Source organism: Spinacia oleracea, chromosome 1, assembly GCF_020520425.1.
Source record: "Spinacia oleracea cultivar Varoflay chromosome 1, BTI_SOV_V1, whole genome shotgun sequence".
NCBI lineage: Eukaryota > Viridiplantae > Streptophyta > Magnoliopsida > Caryophyllales > Amaranthaceae > Spinacia > Spinacia oleracea.
In genome coordinates this window covers 58,224,804-58,245,496 of record NC_079487.1, presented here as the reverse complement: position 1 = coordinate 58,245,496, position 20,693 = coordinate 58,224,804, and the positions used below count along the sequence as shown (strand labels likewise).

Sequence of the window (20,693 nt, the reverse complement as noted above, 5' to 3'; positions counted from 1 at the left end):
CTCAAACTCATCCAAATAATCTTCTAGAGAACCTGTTTGCTGCAATTTGTTAAAATTTTCCACCACATTTTGTGCAGAATTATCCCTAAATCTAGCATATAGGTCTGCCACAAAGTCATTCCAGTCTACTACTATACTTTTCCTCTCAGCTAGGTAGTTCATCACCCAACTCTCAGCTTTATCTACCATGTTAAGTGAGGCCAAATCAACCTTCTGATCTTCAGAAATCTTACACAGAGAAAAGTATTTGCAACATTTCTTTACCCAAATCCTAGGGTTTGTACCATCAAACTTAGGAAAAGTTAATTTCGGATTCATACCTAGTGTTTTGGTATGATTGGATCTTTGGCTTGAGAAAGATGTGTCTTCCTGACTATTGCCAGAATCTTTAAGTGTCTGCATGAACTTCATCATCTCCTCAAATTTCTGCTCCATTTTCTTGTTCTGATCTTCCAACTTAGAATTCTGCTCTTCAAGCTTTTTTTCCAGATGTTTGAACTGATCTTCCATGGCAGCCTTCCTTCGAGTAGCAGCTGGAGCCAGTTCTAAGCTTCACAGTGAATGATCGAGAGAGTTTGGCAACGGGTGGCTCTGATACCAATGATAAGGGAGCTCGAAGCTACCTTACTAATGGTGATTTCCAGTAGCTTGCAGAAGAAGAAATAGAGAAGAAGGGAGAAATAGAGAGGGAGAAACAGAATAGAGAGAGAAAGATTCTTTTAGAAGGAGTTGTATTATTCATTGGTTAGCCAAATACAAGGCACCACATTGTTTATATGCTGTAACAAACTCAGCTTAACAAAAATAACAACCTCCTAATAAAATATTCGAAAAGCTTTTAACTAACTTTTCTAACTGTTTTTCCCGCCAAAACCAATGATCACAAATGATCACTTTAAACTGATTTCTCCCATATCAATGCACCAGGTTGGAGCCACTCATACCGATATGTATAGTAATTACTAAGTACTAAGAAGGGTTCTTCTCCGACTAGGGGGCGGCGACTCCAAATTTCACATGGACAGTGTAGCAGTGAGTGTGACAACCGTGTTGCCATGTACGGGGACGGGCTCTATAGCACCTGGGGCTTTACTGTAGTATATGTACCGTGTACGCATTTTCTGTTTTCAATTAAAACTAACTAACAAAAGATAATTAAAGTAAAAGCTAAGAAAGCGGCTCTAGGCGACGAGCACGAGCATCCAAGTCATGTGCAAGAGAAACCATTGATCTAGCCACGTTTCAAACCCGAACGGAATCCAAATTTTGAAGACGAGCCCGCGTGTCGGAAACAACCCAAGAAACCGTAGGGTTGGTATGCATGAGGATTTAGTTAAACCCGCGCCCGATTGCCATCCGTAGGCCCAACATTCCGCATAAAAAAATGAAGAGCGCGCAATAAACAAACTAGATCTTGCATATTTCAGTAGTCAAAATCATCCATAAGAGCTTTAGTAGCGTTATCAAAACAACAACGAACAACCGTAACATCCCGCCAGACTCAAATTTTATTGATTTCCCTCTAAGCAATCAAAATAAGGTAAACCTTGAAGAATTTTCGGGTCCAGAGTACAATAGCAAAACTACCCTATCATGCACCCAAATCGCTTGCACCTGTTAATAAAATAAACTTTTTGCACATCAGTGGATGAAGAACCGCGAACCGCGAACATCAATATTTCTGGTTAAGCATGCTCACACAAAAAAAGATACTTTTGAAAACCAACAAGCACGCATAAGAATGCGGATCAATAAGAGAAGAAATGTCAGTAGGCAACAACGGCCCATTCAAAGAGGACTTAAAACTCACCTTGTTTCTTCCAACCCACCATCATCTAATAGGAACCTGATGGTTGGAGTGTTTTACCTAACATATAATCTTCTTCTACTGCTCAAATATTGTTTATTCATATCCTTATAGTAGGCAGGCAAGTTAATGACTTGCTAATGCACTATTTTGACTCTAATAACGCAAATAGGTTTCAACAGTATCCGAAAGTAATTATGTTATCAGCGCCCCGAGCTCCATGTCAAGGGTGTTGTTGCTGTGCAAAAGCAGTGGAGGGTGGGGGAGGGGGCGGATGAAGAGCAAAAAATACACAAACCAAACTACACCTGTTTTAAGCATAAGCTCATTGGGAAGACCGCTACACCGAAATGCTGCGTTTAACACTCAAGCAGTAGTATAGTAAGCACAATATTTTGCCGTCCTAATAAAATATGACAGGTTAATCATTAAGATATGTGAATAGGGAGGGGGATATTTGGAGATGTGATTTGCACAATTCACAAATAATTCACAAATCTCAGTGATAGACTAGCAGTCCCTCAATCCAATATGGGATGATATACATTTTTACATAGGTTTATTTACTACCAGCTTGTGTACCCAAGTCAGCTGCTGCTTTGGCTGCTCGGCTGAGAGCATCAGATACCCAAAGAGCTCCTTTTGAGAAATAACTGCTGTTGACAACAGCAGTGGCAGCAGAAGCCGCTGTTCTTCCAGTGAAGAACGCAGCAGATTTTGTTGTCTCAGACACATTATACCTCTGATCTACAGACTTGACAACTTCCATACCTGCATAAAGTTTTGGTGTAAGCCCAATTTTATTGCTCAGCTCAGCTACTTTGGCAACTGCAGTGGCTGACATATTGTGAGACTCGTCAAATGCTTTTGCCCTGGTCAGCGCATCCTTGCCTAAATCGTAACCCTTGGCTATCATGGTTATGACCACTTCCTGGGCTACTGTTACAGCTTCTCCAGGGGTCGAAACAAATGGACTGCTCTGAGATGCCTGACCAGATTGACTGAGAATGTTATACTTATACACTTACAAATTTCTAACACCAGTGCAGAAACTAAAATTTCTGGGTCATAAAAAGTGGGAAACTGCTATCATTGTTATCAAGTTCGCAGATGAAACAGAATTTGTGATCTCAATACGGTAAACTGATTATTCCCTCCATCCTATAGGTGGGTTCGAGAATAGAGAGTAAAAGTAGTACTCATAAGAGAAAGTGTAGGAATACAGAGAGAGAAGTGTCGACATGATGGAGAATTAAAGTGACATTTAGAGAACATTGAGAAGTTTTCCCAAAACATCCCAAAAGGAAAGCGGGATGTTAAATATGGTGGGATGGAGGGAAATGTATGATTGCAAAAGAAACCAAAAGACAAATATTGAGTACCTAGATATCATAGGTTGATATGCCAACCGTGAAATAGCTAAATTTAACTCAGACACCAAAAGAATGGACGTCAGAAAAACACAGCCAAGGTAATTGCAGAATAATTGTTGTGGTACTTCGTCAAGAAATAACAGCCAAAAATAAATAAATGGGGATATTATAGTACCAAGTCACAGCCAACCAATAGTACATACCGAGTCACTGGAGTTATCTGCTCTTCTCCATGAAGCATCACTAAAAGGATCATATTCATCAACATAAGATCCCCACCGAGTGATGCACACACGTTGATCAACAATTGTGGCTCCCTAGAGATAACAATGCGTGAACAAGTTAGGAAGAAGGATGACAATTTAAAGTTCACTCAACAGAGAGATCAGAAGACATATGCATGGTGTAGCAAAACACTCATCCAAACACAAACGAGGAGTCAACATACAGTGTGCATTAAACTTTGAACTGTCACATACAGAATTGTAGCTGTGCAGATTGTTTTATGCTCCTTCCGGAACTACAAGATAAGAAAATAACAAAAGCACTGTGCCTTGTACTTGAATAAGTTGAAAAATCTAGTAGAACATTGCTGCCAAGCAATCAAACTAATTTCACAGGTTCTTCACTTTTCACTAGGTTAAATAGTCGTTAAATATATTTAGGGAGCGTTTGTTTAGGGGGTTTCAACAAAGGGGGAAAGAATCAAGTTCCTTTATTCCCATTTATGTTGTTTGATAGACCAATTCAATCATTCCCTTTACCCATATGATTCCCTCACGTCCCTCTACCATGATTCCCCACCCTTCCAAGGAATCATCTAAACCCCCGAAACTCCTATTCACCCAATCAATTTAACTACCACTTTGACCATTCTTGACGACAACACCTCCACCAATACATCACCTGACTCACCACCCCAACCATCGGCGCCGCCGAATTAAGACTACTAAACCTCTTAAAACCCACCCGACCACCACAAAAACTACCCTTCCTTTCACCGAAACCACCTTACCATCGCCGAAAACCAACCACCATACCCCGAAATTCACCCCAACCACCCCAAAAATAAACCTTAAACTCGCCGGAAACAATTCTAACCACTAGATCTAAGAGAGATGAGATAAAGGAGAAGAGGGAGAGAGAGAGAGAGGAGGGGAAGGGGAAGGGGAAGGCGCAGCGGCGCACGGGCCTAGGTGAGTAGAGTAGGTAGAGGAGAGGGGAAATGCCACGTCGCAGAAGATTCTGGTAGAGTAGAGGCAGCGAAGAGGAGAGCAACGGCGGCAGAGCGGAGAGCAACGGTGTCGTGCGATTCATGGGCTGGGGGAGTAGAGGCAGCGGAGGGGGACAACAACGCTAAGATGTAGAGGAGGGAGGCAGCAGCGGAGGGGAGGTAATGCTGTTTGTAAATTGAAGTACAGGGTTGGTGGGAGTGGGAGTTGACAAGGGCGGTTTCTGCTTTGGTGGTTTGATTACTTTTGATTTTTCCAAAACAAACAACTTATGACAATTTAGGGTTTTGCTTTCCTGTTTTTATGTTATTCTCTTTCCCCTTTGTGAACCAAACACAACCTTATTTCAATGGGATATGTGCCTTAAAAATGTCACGTATCTTGATCTCAGAAGCCAAAGATTGCGAAGCCAAAACAGAGTCATACTACGAAGTCTTATCTATAACTCAAACAGACTCCCCTAGAACTGCCTAAGAAAAGATTAGTTTACCTTTTACATATGGAGGGTTATTGACAAGGATATACAGTACAACGAAGATTTTTCAGATTATTTGATCCTCAGATTCCTCATAAAATTACTTAATACCTGTTTGGCCAAGCTTCTACAAGTGTATATAGACAAAAAAATAGAAATTGGGCCAAAGAAGGGTATATGGGAAAGTAGTTTATGTTTCTACTTTCTAGAGAAGCCAAAATCAGCTCTTACGGTTTTACCCCCTTAGAAACAGAAGCTCCAATTCCTAGCTTCTTCTTTTCGGTTTCTCAGGGAGCCGTTTTGCCCAACTTAATGAAATTTTAAGTTTCCAATAATACCTGTCACTGGAAAAGTATGAACACCTACATCCCATTAAAAACATACTTCGTAGTTCGTACTTCCCTTCCTTTCACCCAAGACCTTTCTCTTTCATCTCCAAATTTAAACAATTCACTATTTATAACGAGCCGTTTTGCCCAACTTAATGAAATTTTAAGTTTCCAATAATACCTGTCACTGGAAAAGTATGGCCACCTACATCCCATTAAAACATGCTTCGTAGTTCGTACTTCCCTTCCTTTCACCCAAGACCTTTCTCTTTCATCTCCAAAATTAAACTGGAATTCACTATAAATAACAATAAATTCAAACTCTGCAGCATTAATTTTACAAGTATTGATGAGAAACCCAACCCAGAAATCAAAACTGAAATTTTGCATCAAATTTAAGCTCGGTTTATTAGTTTTTAAAAATTAAAGTTGAAGTTCTTCAGTAAACTAACCAAGCATATAAAAAAAGTGAAACCCAGCTCACCTAGTAAAACAACTTTATTTAATTTTGGGTTTGGTAGTCTTCATCTTTGTTTTTTATCGAAGAATAATACTCCGTAATAACAAAAACTTACATTCTTGTGACGATATTGAATAATTCCACAAAGTATTACAGTTCATTTTATGTTTGAGAATAAATGTTGAATAACTCTTCAAATATACGATAGACTAAACAATGTAAAATTGTTTATGTTTCTTCGAAGTACTACAGAATTTTGTGTCTAAACAATTCTGCTTCTCACAAGTGTTTCTCTAGAAACAGTTTCTGTAGAACTACTTGTGAGAAATATAAATTACTTTCCAGAAGCTTCGCCAAACAGACCCTTACTTAAGTAAGCAACTCTAGATAAATGCAATTGGTTATTTTCTTGAACTTTCACCAGTAACATTTGAATAGCTATTACCCAAACACACAGAAGCAATATAGACAGAAGTGGACGACAGGTGGTCTTTTTTTCTGGGTTGACAATACTCTCCCTTAAGCACATCAGAGTTTCTCTAGTATACGTACTCAATCTTATAACCTTGACGAAGCATACACCTATCGTTATGAACGGATAGGTCTATCTATGCACACCATGTAAAATTACAGTATATTTTGGAGTTCTTGACATAGGCACCATCATGGACACACCTAGACGTCATGTTTTAGTATAATTTCATATGATCACGTCACAATTGGATTGTGCACAATTACTTCCATACCTTCGAGAGTGGAAGAATCAGTCAACCCCATGTGATTTGTATATCGCTCTACTCTCCCTGTTTCAAATGAATGAAAAAATTAACCCCTTTACAGCCCTTATCTGTCTGTGTTTCAATTATTCCTGAATTTCCATTCCTATGCTTTTCGTTTATCAACCTAAGAAGAATACAGGAAATAATAACCAAATAAAGGAAGCTCGACATGTACAAGCAGAAAAGTGGCACAAAGTCTCATTTGTTGTCAACAGGAGCATCATAATCATTCCTATTATCCCAAGCAATTAGAAATACATCAAATTTGTTAATTTCTCACCCCATCACATCACCTTTACTGCTTGCCCAATAAAGATAAGTCAGTTGACCAACAGCTTAATTAATGTAGAACTTTTACCTAATTTATTTGGGCAATCAGTAAGGTTATTGTCTTAGTAAAGATCTTGAGCGACTAGAGAAAAATATTCATGAAAAACTAATTAGACGTGAAGTTCATTTCAATTCCACGATAGCCATTTTGATTGTATTGACTATTTTCTTTTCCTTTTTTGCAATTAAAAGAAATTTATCAATTATAAACGGAAACCAATGAAACAAGCTCAGAAACACAGATATCTAAACTGGCTAGGAAATGCACCAGTGTGCCTTCCTTCCCACCTTCTAGACATCCAAAAGTCACCTTGTTCACTTTCACTTACCAAATAAACTAAAAAGACAATAAAGCAGAGACAGAAATGAATGATGGATAAAGAAGAAAACTATGAGACAGTATGCAATGGAAAATAACTACAATCTTCAATGGTCTAAGATTTTTGAGATGAGTTTCAATAGAAGTTAAAACCCAATACTCATGATTTTCATGACTACTATTAGAAGCTACTTATTATTAAGCACTTCCACAATGCAACTATTAAGCACATAGTTCTGTACTGCATGAAGCATATAAGCAACCAGTAGTCCACCATTAATGAAAAACTAGGAAGCTTTAGAAAGTTGTACGTACACTGAGTAAGGAAGCAGTTTCCAAAGCATAAGAATCTTTAAATGTCACATAAGCAGTACATCCATATTCACCAGTCCTGGACCATCGTTACAGTTAGCATAAGGACAAGTACACAAACCAAAGGCGGTCTGTAACTCTCAGGAATGCGAACAATAGAAACAAGTCAAAAGTGACAATTAATTATGAATGCAGAACAGCGAAATGGTTAAACAAAATAAAGTAACTTACAGAATCAATGGAAATACAAAACGTTGCTCTTCTCAATTCCCGCTTTTCCATTAACTAAATCTCAGCAAAATAGTATTTTCTGAAGGCTACATTACATGTATTCGATATCCTCCCCTTATGCCAAGTTAATAATGACTTGTCCTTTCTTTCCTCACATTCATACAACCAATACTCTAACTCTCTAAGTGCGTGTTTGGTTGTCGCATTTGAAGGCCCAGAAACTGAATCAAATAAGAGAATATGTTACTTTATGTTTGATAGGATATCCGTTACTTGAGAATAACCCATTTTCCTGATTTGTTACCCTGCCCTACCCAGCAGTAACAATTGCATCCTTCAAATGAATTATCTCTCTCTATTTATATACAGCCTCTACAAATGCCAGCCATAGCATCAACATCTCACTCCTCATAGTTTGATAATCATTTTGATTTCAAACTGTGATGGTGAATGTGTCTCCTCTTTGGACCACAAAGTATCCAATTTCTCTCTCCAAGCATAGATTTGCCTCAATTGTCTGGGTAAAAATTGCTGTGTTTGCATTTTTCAAAATTTCTCTTTTCTGATCTGGAAAATTGAATTTAAATTACAGAGTAACTCAAAGTGGAATTCTCAGTTTTTGTTTGCCTTCATTTGGTTGCAGATATTGTAAATTTCTTTGCATTAACGTTTATGATTATAAAAAATACTAGGTCAATTGACCATATTGGTATATAAGATAGCACCCTTAAGCCACTTAAGTATAAAACTTACCACAAGCGACATTTGGATATAAAAGGCAGCACATAGCAACATATTAGCCTTAATTTTCGCTAGAGTAAGCACGTTAGCATGTACTCATATTTTGTATAATGTTTTAGTTCAACTAATATCATTTTTGTTTCACTTATTGATGATTAATCATCTAGCTACTTTAACCTAGTATGACAATTAAAGAAAGGGAGAGGAACAAAATTATCATGAATTATGCCTTGGTATTATCAAGAAAGAAATTTTGTTTGCCCAATTTTTTATACATCTTTATGTTATACGCAAGGTTGTCAGGATCCGAATCCTACCTCGGATCGATGAGGGGGTAGGATCAGATCGGTAGAATCGGATGGTAAAAAAATTATTTTTTTATTACTAAATAGTTCATAATCAAATAGTTCTTTAATTTTTAGTAAAAATTATACTTCTTGTTTTGTAACTAATTCATTGATAGAAAAGTAACACTTTTCTAATGATATGTGATTATGAACTATTTAGTAATTCAAAAAAAATTATTATCTTGAAATATTGTACGCTGGATCGGATCGTGATAGTAGGATCGGATCGTAGGATCGGATTAAGATACTACCACTCAAAAATTTTATCGAGGTAAGATCGTAATATCCTACACACATTAAGATCCTACCTGAGATCCGGATCGGTGGCGTATTTTTGGATCGTAGAGTCGTTGGATCGTAAAATCCGGATCGAGAATTTAATAACCACGGTTTTACGCAGTACTGATATTAAGGATTCATAAGTTCGGTTATGAATCTTGTGATATTAAAATGTAATTGGATAATAAGAAAACGCTAAAGAGGATTAGAATATCCATGTTACAAAAAATTCATTAAGATCAATTAAATTAGATTATTCAAAACTGAATGGATTTTAATGATAAGTCACATTTTATTACATGTATTTATAATAATCGCCTCAAAATAAATTATTTATAACAAGTTTTGTTTTGAATTTATGTGGGAAGGGTAATAAGAAAACGCTAAAGAGGATTTTGAATGTTTTCATTGAACTTTAAAATCTAACTTTTAGCAAAATATATTATCTTTTAGTTATTATGTATAAAATGATAGTGGTTTTATACATTCTCATTTTCTTGTTTTTTAATTTTTGTAAAATAATTAACCGATAAATAAACACTGATGTTCCGTTCAAATTTAAAACTCAAAGGAACAAAAAGTTTTTATTTCATTATAATTTATTTCTCCTCCTTTATTTTGCTATGAAATTAGATTAGAGTGGAGAGAAAAATTATTAATCTACAACAAAAGAAACAAATTAAAATGAAAAAAACAAATAAAATATAATAAAAATGAGGTAAATAACAAAAATAAGCTTATGTGCTGACTCCGGCAAAAATAAAGGTTAACATGTCGTGTTAACTTTTATACTCAAATGTTGCCCGTGCTAAATTTTATATTTGATACCAAAGTGTCAAAGAGTGTTAATTTATAAACCCATGTGGTCAATTGGCCAAAAATATTTTATTATTTGTTAAAGACAAGTGATACCATTCCACAATGTAAATCAAGCACAAGAACAAAGTAACAATAACTATTATCGATTTGCCGTATTGGTATAAAAGTTATCAATTTTGACAAATGCGTATAGAACATAGCTCTGTGTCACAAATGAGTATAAAAATTAGTTTCCTGCAAGATTTACCCCTTACCTCTCGTCGAAGGATTGCCCTAACGTACAATTTTTATTTTGTTTTCCATTTTCTGTCGTCTCATTTACTCCATATTATATTATTACATTTTCACTTTATATTCACCTAGTTAAAGAAAAAATATTTAATAATAATTAAAAAGTGGGAGAGATTTTTACTGTAGCTTATGAACAGTACTCTTATGTGCCGGTTCCCACCTGTGAGTACCAATTGTTTTTTTTAGAATTTTTTTTTGTTGTCCCCAACTGTCTCATGTTGCCATTTCTCTCTCCTCTTTCCCCTATTGATCTTCAATTACACATCTGCTTGAAAAGTTTCTGAAAATTTTCTCACATGGTTTATCTCTTCCATCTTGCTCTATTCCTCACTTCGCTTCTCAAACGGGTAAAATCCTTCCTATCTGATTGTTGCATTTTTCTTCGATCTTGTTTGCAATTTAGCAACAATTAATTGTTTCTTAATTAATGATGTTGAGTATGGAATTTTCGATTATACACGCCCTTCTTAATTCTTATACATCACTGCTAGATGAGAACTGGATTACTGGAATAAAATTAGCACCAAATTTTATGATTGCGTTAAATTTTTACTCGAAGGTTATGGTATAAACTAGGGGATTGATAATGATTCGTGTGTGACTTTACGGGGTGTTTGGTGTAGAATTATGCACAAATTAATGACCATTTTTAATTATTGATGGTTTTTGAATCTGAATTGTTTTTTTTTTTATTTCATTGCATTGAATTGTTCTTAATAAGTTGAGGTATAGAGTATTAGTTAAAAAATATAATGCTTGCATGTTATAAAAATCAAAGTCATTAATTATAAAGCATAGAGTTAAGCATATATTAATTGGAATATCTAGCATTTTTAGTACTCTGTATTTCATATCCAATTGTAACAGTGGTAGTCTACTTCTGTAATAATTTTGAAGAAAAATAATGATCGAGATAACATAGAATTATTAGGTTTCAATGATGGAGAAAACCTATTGTTGAACTTGGCTATATCTTACTTGATAAGTTAATATGCCTCTTTACCTAGAATTGCATAAACTTTATCTATTACATTGAGTAGCGTCCAAAAATAATAGCTTGTTGCAACAAATCTCTTGAACAATGGAAACTTTGAATGTTTTTGCAATTACTTCTATTCATTATGAGGTCTTGTATATTAAATACTAATACATTGTTCTTGGATTTTTCTTTTCGTCAGAGTGAGAAGGGGTTGGTCAATTTTGATTGCTCAGATGCTTATCGGAAAAAAAAATTAAGTTAGATTTTCTACGTCTGTCATTTTCTTTTTATTGTTACATGATAAGCCATAAAGGAGTCTCTAACTTAGTAAGTCAATGGGTCATATTTATATGGTACAGTCGCACGAAATATTTTAGCATACTAACAACAGTAAAAGAATAAACTACTGAGGAGAGTTCATTGGAAAGGGTGGATTAAGGGTGAAGGTATGGTCTTGAAAACTAAAGTCTTAATAAGAATGCCAGGTCTCCAAAGAGTTCTGGTACACTTCTTCATCTGCGAGATCATAAGTTAGTAAAGAGCATCCTAAGGTGATGTTGCCTCATACCTAAAAGAAATTAGCATACTCACTATAGAGTGAAGGCTATTTTATCTTGGTAGTGATGTGTTGCTCATAAATCTTCACTTGTAAAATGGAACAACTCTAAATTGTATTTGTGTTAGATTGCATTTTTGTTGGTTAGAGTCTTATGGGTTAGTTTTGTTTCAAGTAAACTGAAACTTGAGGAGGTGCTACGGGAGTGGTCAGAGTGGAATGTGCAAAAACCTTCCGGAAATATAGTATGCTCTCAATCACACTAGCTTGTGGATTTTTCCTCTCTTTCTCTATCTGCAGTAGACCTGTTCAACGGGTCGGGCCGAAGTTAAACGGGCCGGGCTGGGCCAACCTTGTATTTTTAACGGGTCGTGCTGGGCTAGGCCTTAAAGGGCTGGGCTGGATACGGGTTATATTTAGAAAAAGAACAAACAATGTGTATTAGCAGCTTATGTCCATCCGTATAACTCCATAACTTCTCTCTCCTGCAAATCAAATACCTACATTTTCTCTCTCCAGCAAATCAAAAAAACCTATCCTCATCATTTTCTCTCTCCTGTAAATCAAAAATACCTAAGCTCATATCATTTTCTCTCTCCTGCAAATCGTGGTCATTCCACCCCAATAACTCCAGAATTTCGTCGGCAATGCTATTCTAATTCCTCTCGTTCTTCCTCTCCTCACCAAAATAATACTCTGCTGAAAATGACGAACAATTTCCCATTACCTGAGGGGGAGATGGACGGAGGAGAGAGAGAAAGAAGAGAGAGAAAGAGGGGAGGGAGACGGGGAAGCAAAAAAATTGAGAAACCTAACCCATCAAGCTGTTAAAATATTACCGGTAAGGGCTCAAAACGCAGCCCTTTAAAAGCCCGTTAAAAACAAACCCGTTAAGAGCCCAGCTTATTTATAAAAATAAAGGGCTGAGCCCTTTATGAAACGGGCTGGATTCGGGCTTTTATTGGGCCTCCAGCCCGTTGAACAGGTCTAATCTGCACTCAAATTGTTTCATCTTCTTACACACTATTTGTTGTTTATATGCTAATTATATCCCTCTTTCAAGGAAATTTTTCTGCTAGTGTCATACATTTTACAATTCTGTGCCAGTTCTTTTGCTTACTAACATTGGGAGTTTGTTATCTCCACTGTTGTTTATTAAGATAAAAGCAAGGGATGAAAACTGTAATGAGAAGGGGCATTGTATTTAGTGCAGTATAATTCAGTTAAGAGTATCCTGAGGAGAAAGATTAGCGAGTTAGTAGAGAAGAAATGCTATAAACAAAAGCACCTTAGAGAGAATAAAAACATGGAGAAAATTAAAACGAACTTTATTTGTTTTATTTTAGTTTGTAATTGGGGAGAGGGAGTTAAAAGAAACACGGCTTTGTTACATGGTGAAGTGGCAGAAGAGGAGGGGGGGATGCCATTTGCTTACTTAATTTTGTTTACTTTTAATCATTATTTAAAAGTATGAGAGTTAAATCTTTGAATAATCTTTTTAGTTTGCTTACACAGATGAAGTGGTTCAATAATTGATACCTCCTTTGTTATGGAGTATGGGAGTTAAATCTTTTTGAATCAGCTTTATATCCTTACGCATTTCTCTTCTTTCTATTGAGGATATTGTAATTTCTGTTGGATTTTTCAATCCAGGCAGGAGACTGGATCATGTTTTGTTCAAAGAATCAGCTCCACATGAAACTATGTTTTATATACTAATGTTCAAAGTATCTTTGTCACATGAAACTAAGTTATATATACTAATTTGTCATATTTGACAACTTTTACACCAAGTTGTCTAACGGGTGTTAAGTTTTCTACTCATTTGGCTTATTGGCTTTTCCTGGCGTGTTCTAATTTGTTTGCATTCCTTTCCGTTTCCAGCACTTGTACAAAACACACCCTAACCGGTATTTGAAGGGAAGACGGTTGAAGCAACCGAATTCTCTATTTCCTTATTGGTTTGGGTTATGGATTTAGGTTCAGATAAGACGTTCAACATGGCAACTTTGCTACCTAATTCCCGGTTCCAAACAAGACACAAGAGGATACGGCTTTCTCAAGTCTCAACTCACATTTATAGGCGAACTGCTAGATTTTCATGTGGAATTTTGGAATTCCTTCAACTGAGGGGTCTCCTGCACGCTATTTATATCTATAATGTGCTTCAAGTTCTTCATGCATATCCTCAAACCACAGACAACATTCGCATCCATATTTCTCATCAGTACTAATAGTGCCAAAAATAATGCTACCTGACATTTCACTGCGTTTATAGAGGGTGCCTTTCTTCTTAAGTAAATTGATTGCAATTGCTTCAATATCGGTGTCTTATAAATGCATGGTTACCTTCAGATTCAGTCTGTCGTGTTTTTGTTTCACAAAAATTTTCATGTTCAGCAATGCATTCCTTAACTTAATTTTTCCGCTCCAAAAAGTTGACAAACAAGAAGTGTTCAGAAGGAGGGCATGGTTCTGAAAAGCGTGTGTTTCCTTTGTAGATACATCTTTCTCAATCTGGTTTCTCTTGTCAATCCTTGTCATAATAGCAGGCATTCATGGTAGATGTTGTGGTTAAGTTTATGAGATAAACTGGTTCGTGAAGTTAGCAAGGGTAAAAAATTTGAGGAGTAAACATGGAAACACACAGTACAGGAAATAAAAAAACTATAGAGATAGCAGCCTAGCAGGAACAACAGATGGCTGAGTACTGTGTTCACCCTACACCAGTTGCTGATATTGAAAGAGCCATCTTGTATCAAGACGGTGTGAAGATTCAGATCGAGTATCTTTGTGCGGATCAGAACCCGGTCTAATTGGGTATTTGGAAACTGAAAGCAGAAGCCTGACAACGGTTGTGGTGTCTTTGCTCAATTCCTGACTTGTTCTAAATATTTATTTGATATGCGAATTCCAAGGATGCCATATACACCATAGACTTCATTGGTATATTAAGATGTAACAATACCAGACACAGAAATAAGAGTTAATGAAAAGAACACAAAAGAGCCAAAAACATTTAACATAATATTGTAGAAGTAAATGATATTTTTCAGTAAGAACACACAAGATTGCACTCAATGAAATATATAGCAAATAGGCTTAACAATAATGCACGCAGTGATTTAGCAAAGCAAGCAATCAGCGGTAGATTTTATTAGCAGAGGATATAAAAAACAGATACCTGATTATTTCAAGATGTTCAATTGCGCCACAATGCGAGAAGAAGTCACGCACATCTTTCTCCGTTGCTCTAGGGGACAGTGTAGTTACCTCAACAGTATACCCACCAGGATACATTGGTTGTTCTTAGTAAAATAATTTCGGGAGCTTATTGTAGAACCAATCCAATGGAAGTTAGACCTGCTAGTGACCTATAATTCAATAGGGTATCAAAAAGTATAATTTGGCAAAAAACACTTGATGAAAAATGAGGCACTCCAAGACATAAAATGGAATTCGCAATCAACAAATAGCACAATTTGTAACTTGCATTGACGAAAAAACAGAGATGACTGATTACGGTCGGTAACACAGAGAACGTTAAACGAATACAGTGAAATTACTCAATGAGCCCTCTATTTCTATGCTTGTATACTCTGTAAAGCGGGAAATAAATATCTACTCCCTCCGTCCCGATTTACTCTCGCTTTCCTTATAAAGCCGTCTCATTTTACTTCCAACGTTTCTATAAATGGCATGGTCCACTAATTTTTTATATCATTTCTGTCACTTAACCATGGACAGTAGAACCTAACACGAAAGTTCAACGAACCCAGTGAAATAACCCGGTGAGGCCTCTATTTCAATGCTTGTATACTCTACTAAAACGGAAAATAAACATATAGAACCTAACATGGAAAATAAACATATAGAACCTAACATGTGGAAAATAAATATCTTGAAACATGGAATTAATTTTTAGCATAACCATGCTACAACAGAAATTTACCACGCAATTGGAAGTTTAACAAGGGCAGGTGCGGTTCAGGGGCGAAGCGGGGAGAGCAAGGACCCCAAATTTTAGATATAGTATAATTAGTTTCTTAAATATAAATAAAAAAAAACTGAAGTAGTGGTTATGGTGTTGTATATACCCACAGTCGTGGGTTCGAATCCTAACAATTAATTACTTTTTGATTTTGAACATTTGTTATCATTGACAACCGACGTTGGACACTATTAACTATCTTCTTTTTTTCCTTTTTCTGGAGAGACTGAGAGACCAATGCACGGGGACACAACAGTCTTGTTTTTTGACCCATTCAGCCATTCTTCGCCCACTTCTCATGCAATTTTCCAAAAACCTTTCATCTGCCAAATTAATATCATCCTTTAAATTATTATCAAATAAATATTACTCCCTTTGTCCCGATTTGCTCGTCCCGCTTTCCTTCTAAAGTCGTCTTAGTTTACATGCATCGTTTCTATCAATAGCATGGTCCCAATAATTTTTTTATCATTTTCTGTCCCTTAACCATGGCATTAGAACCTAACATGGAGAAAGTTCAATGAACACGATGAAATAACTCGGTGAGGCCTCTATTTCAATGCTTGTATACTCTACTAAAGCGGAAAATAAACATCTAACATGAAAAATATACATCTAGAACCTAACATTGGGAAAATAAACATCTAGAACCTAACATTGGGAAAAAAAACATCTAGAACCTAACACATAATTATTTTTTAGCATAACTGTGCTGCAACAGAAATTTACCATGCAATTGGAAGTTTAACAAGAACCTTAAAAGGCGCAAAGCGCACAAGGGTCATGGAGCCTAGGTGCAAGGCGCACATAATTTCCTAATAAACCTTAAAAGTCGCTATAGAACAAAATCAACACAATTTATACTCAAAACAACATAATACTATTGGAGTGCCTATTTTCTTAAGGGTTCATAAGCATCACGTGATCCCACCGATGGAGTGCCAGAATTAAAACCTTCCATGGTAATTACAAGCTCGAAACATGAACATTAACTCAAATTATGCTACTGCCACTACCCAAAAAGCTTAGGTTTAAAGATATGACCGTTGATAAGTCACACGGGGTGTGTTTATATCAATAAAAAAGAAAAAAAAGTAAATAAAAGATCCACGTCACCCTGTTGTGCCCGAAGGGCCTTCACACAAGGCGTTGCGCCTTACACCCGGCGCACAAAAGGCGTGCGCCTTGACATCGGTGAGCGTGGAGAGCCGAAAACTGCGCCTAGGTGAGCCTAGGTGAGCCTTGAGCCTAGGCGCGGCTTGGGTACGCTTTTTTAAACTAAGACAAGGACAGGGGTGGTTCAGGCGCGGGGTGAGCAAACGAGCAGGGACCAAATTTAGATATAGTATAATTAGTTTCTTAAATATAAACAAAAATAAAACTGGAGTAGTGGTTAAGGTGTTGTATAATACCCAAAGCCGTGGGTTCGAATCCTAACAAGTAATTACTTTTTGATTTTGAACATTTGTTATCATTCACAACAAGATGGTGGACGCTATTAACTATCTTCTTCTTTCCTTTATTTTTTTTAACGGAGTGGGAGACCAATATACGGAGACACGACAATCTTATTTTTTGACCCATTCAGCCATTCTTCGCCCATTTCTCATACAATTTTCCAAAAATCTTTCATCTCCCAAATTAATTCCATCCTTTAAATCTTTACCAAAACTTGTTTCAGCGGCAAAACCTTAAATGTCATCAAAAAATTGATATTTGAGCCGTTGCTTATCTCCCTAATTCTCAATATATGCAATTTACAAGAGTTCTTCCATTGTCACAAACAATAGTGGGCCTCATTTTGAAAAATTGTACAGGCCCACAGTCATGGCACAATTGTATCCCCGACACTGAACAAGGAAAATGGGTTTCCCTGATGAGAACATTTTGCATGCATGAAGACTTAAAAAGACAAAAAGAAATAGTGTTTTAGATTATCATGTTGCTTTAAAATAACTAAGCATATGAATACTTCGAGAAAAGTTCAGGTAAGGTCGAATAAGTTCAAGAGTAGTGCGTATACACAAATTTTCTAATATAGGTAAATAAGATAAAAATTACGGATTTATCATGAAATACCCCTGAGTTTTTGCAAAATTCACCAAATGCCCCTCGACTTTCAGAAATTCACCAAATGCCCTCCACTTTTTAACAAATATGCTAGACACCCTTATTTATAAACTTAATACACAAGATGCTCTTAATGACATTTTTCCGTTAGCTCCGTTAACTTTTCCGTTAACTTTTTCCTTAACTAAACTAATTAACTCCTAGTTAACCTAATTAACTATTTAGAAAAAAAAAAAAAAAAAAACAAATTGCCAACCCAAAGTAGGAGAATTGCCTTGAAAGTCGAAACTGTAAACCCCACCTCAAACTAATCAAGTTTCTACGAATTCTTTGAATCAGGAAGATGGGGTTGAAGATCTTGTTCAAAAACCCTTGATTTTCTTTATCATCAAACCACCGCAAACCATTCAAGAACACCACCCACAGAAATCACATATTTGGGAAGTAAATCAACAATGAATTTTTCTATTTGTTTTGAGCCTTATTTTTTATTGTTAGTTTACTTTTTTTTTTTGAATTGAATACATTTGAAATCGATTTGTTTTCAATTGGTTAGATTAAAAATGGGGGATTGACCAAAGAATGGAATACCCAAGTAGGCAATTGATCTTCAGATTTCAATAGTGAGGAGAAGAGGAAGAATGAAGGGGGGAGGAGAGAGATTGGGCTGCAATGATTGGAAGGGCGCGCCGGCGGGTGGTGGTGGCGGCAGTTGGCAGGGGGTTCCGAGCTGATGGTGGTGAAGATAAGAGGAGAGAGGAATAAGGGGTAGTGAAGGGGAGGAAAAGAGAGAAAGGGGATGACCATGATGGTGAGCTACCATGGCTGCCCGCTGCCATGGTGTTCATCTGGGAGTAAGAATGGAAGATGGTGAGAACAAAACATAAGGGGAAAAAACAAAGGAAAATAAAGTTTTTGTTTGACTTTTTATTTTTAAATTTAATTAGGGTAATTAGATAAGTATGGAATAATAGAGTTAATTAGGGTAAAGTTGGCGAAAATCTAACAGAATTGACAGAAGATGTTCATTAAGGGTATCTAGTGTATTTGTTAAAAAGTGGAGGGCATTTGATGAATTTCTGAAAGTCGATGGGCATTTGGTGAATTTTGCAAAAACTCAGGGGTATTTCATGAAAAATCCATAAAAAATAATGTAACAAAATAATTTTATTGATATTTGAATATTTGGGTACAATCTCTGTATTTTACAGTTTACAAGAAAATAAACTAAGTCCTCTGATTCTGTTCTGCAGCTGACGGTGACAAGTGTATGACACCTGGATTTGGTTTTAGGGTGACAGTCGTCTGATGACGTCAACCTGAGTTTGAGTTTAGGGTGACAGTCGTCTGACGACGTCTCTGAGTTTGAGTTTAGGGTGACGTCCGCTTAATGATGTCAACCTGAGTTTGAGTTTGAGGTTGACTAGACACAAATTTGATGTGTTTATTGACTACTTTCAGAGAGAATTCCAAGAGAATTTTATGAGCTCTTGAGAATAATGAATTTCTGGTCCCGGTACTGAAGTAGAAGAGTAATATTTATAGGAGATGAAGACTCCTTTACTGGACTTGAAAGGTTTGAGCTCGGGCCCATTTTGTGACTTGAGAGTCTTTAACTTGGTCCACTCGAATTGTTTATTTTGGGCTAGCAATACGACATAGCCCAAATATTTATGACTCAAATTGTATTTGATTAACTTGGGTGTTTAATTTAGGTGGGCCAAAATAATTAAAATGGATTAATATTATGATATCGGTCCAAATTAATTAATTTAATTTAATTGTTATGCACTACAATTTTTTAGTGTCTACAGTGCCCCTCGAAAAAAATCAGTTCAAGAGTAGAGAAACAAACAAAGTCTAAGTCTTCACTCCACATTCAGCATAAAGTATACTAAAAATCATGTATTTTGTTGAGTTCAGTTGTTGTAAACAATCATTTATCCTCAAAGAACTGAAGTAACCTTGCTAAAGAGCAGACCCTTTCATTTCTAATTGCCAAACAGAAGCTCCTATCTATATAAAGCATGAAATCCTAGATTTGGAAGCACCAAAGAAGAATATCAGAAATTTGAGCAACCTTAGATTAACCCCACTCTCCATAAAACCATTTACTAAGAGCTCTAACAATTCTTCAACATTTTGGTTTAGCATAAAATACATTTTCTTGAATCAAAACTTCAGAATATTAAAGCACATATATCATCATATGGTGAATTGGTGATTGGGTGCGAGGAACAAAATTGTGAAATCAAAGGATCCGACACAAACACTTGGAGAGAAATGACGGGTCGGAGTAATATAGAACATACCACAGACAAATTCCTCCAAATAATTAAAGATAAATCATCAAAAGGCTAATCATTCAGAGCAAAGATTTCATAAAACCCCATCAAATTAAAATCAGGGATATGACTTTCTGGACTCATATAAATCAACAACTAAAATCCCCAACTCATATTGAAAACATAAATCAAAATTCAAAAGGACATATAACAAAACCATGGGAAACTTGCAAAATTAAGCAAAAAAAATCAACAATAATTAGTGAAAGTAGTTCAAAAACTATGAACACATTAAGCAAGAAAGAAGATTTCGGATTAAGAACATAAATTTTGAGAAAGTGAAACATATGCGTGAGATTGAATATTTACAAACAGTACCTGGTAAGCAGATGCGTAGTTGCAGAGACTCACAGAGAACTAAGAAAATGGGGAGAAACTTATGAAAACCGTCAAAACTGTGTAAGGCACACACACCGTGTCGATCACCGTCTGTAAAAAAAAATACTCCTTGCTTTAAGGCAAATGAAAAGATTTTCGGTGATTTCACGGAACCTAAAGTGCAGACTGCGTGAACTGGGGATCCGCATGGTCAATCGGGCTAGAGCAATAAGGGATATTTTCGTAAATAAATGGTTAAAAGTATATTCATCTTATTCTTTAGGTAAAACTAGTATAGTACCCGTGCGAT

The 20,693-nt window shown here is 36.2% G+C and overlaps 1 protein-coding gene across 2 annotated transcripts; it reads right to left on the bottom strand.

Annotated features, from left to right (window-relative positions):
- Positions 1–2,096: 2,096 nt before the first annotated feature.
- LOC110776976 (binding partner of ACD11 1) lies at positions 2,097–20,598 on the bottom strand. Of its 2 annotated transcripts, none has more exons than XM_021981545.2 (5): positions 20,384–20,598; positions 14,844–15,033; positions 7,420–7,495; positions 3,384–3,497; positions 2,097–2,795 (listed from the first exon to the last, which is right to left on the bottom strand). In XM_021981545.2, the coding sequence occupies exons 2-5, from the start codon at positions 14,957–14,959 to the stop codon at positions 2,367–2,369; spliced, it is 735 nt and encodes a 244-aa protein (XP_021837237.1). In that variant the 5' UTR covers positions 14,960–15,033; positions 20,384–20,598; the 3' UTR covers positions 2,097–2,366. The 2 variants fall into 2 exon arrangements, with proteins under 2 accessions (XP_021837237.1, XP_021837238.1); XM_021981546.2 differs by having other exon boundaries at positions 14,844–15,022; positions 20,384–20,558.
- Positions 20,599–20,693: the final 95 nt, after the last annotated feature.

Bases quoted from the DNA above. Each gene is read 5' to 3' on its own strand.
- LOC110776976 (XM_021981545.2), bottom strand. From the start codon at position 14,959: ATGTATCCTGGTGGGTATACTGTTGAGGTAACTACACTGTCCCCTAGA. The intron at 7,496-14,843 runs GTATCTGTTTTT...ACGATGGTCCAG, and splicing joins GAACATCTTGAAATAATCAG to GACTGGTGAATATGGATGTA. The intron at 2,796-3,383 runs GTATGTACTATT...CAATCTGGTCAG, and splicing joins CAGATAACTCCAGTGACTCG to GCATCTCAGAGCAGTCCATT.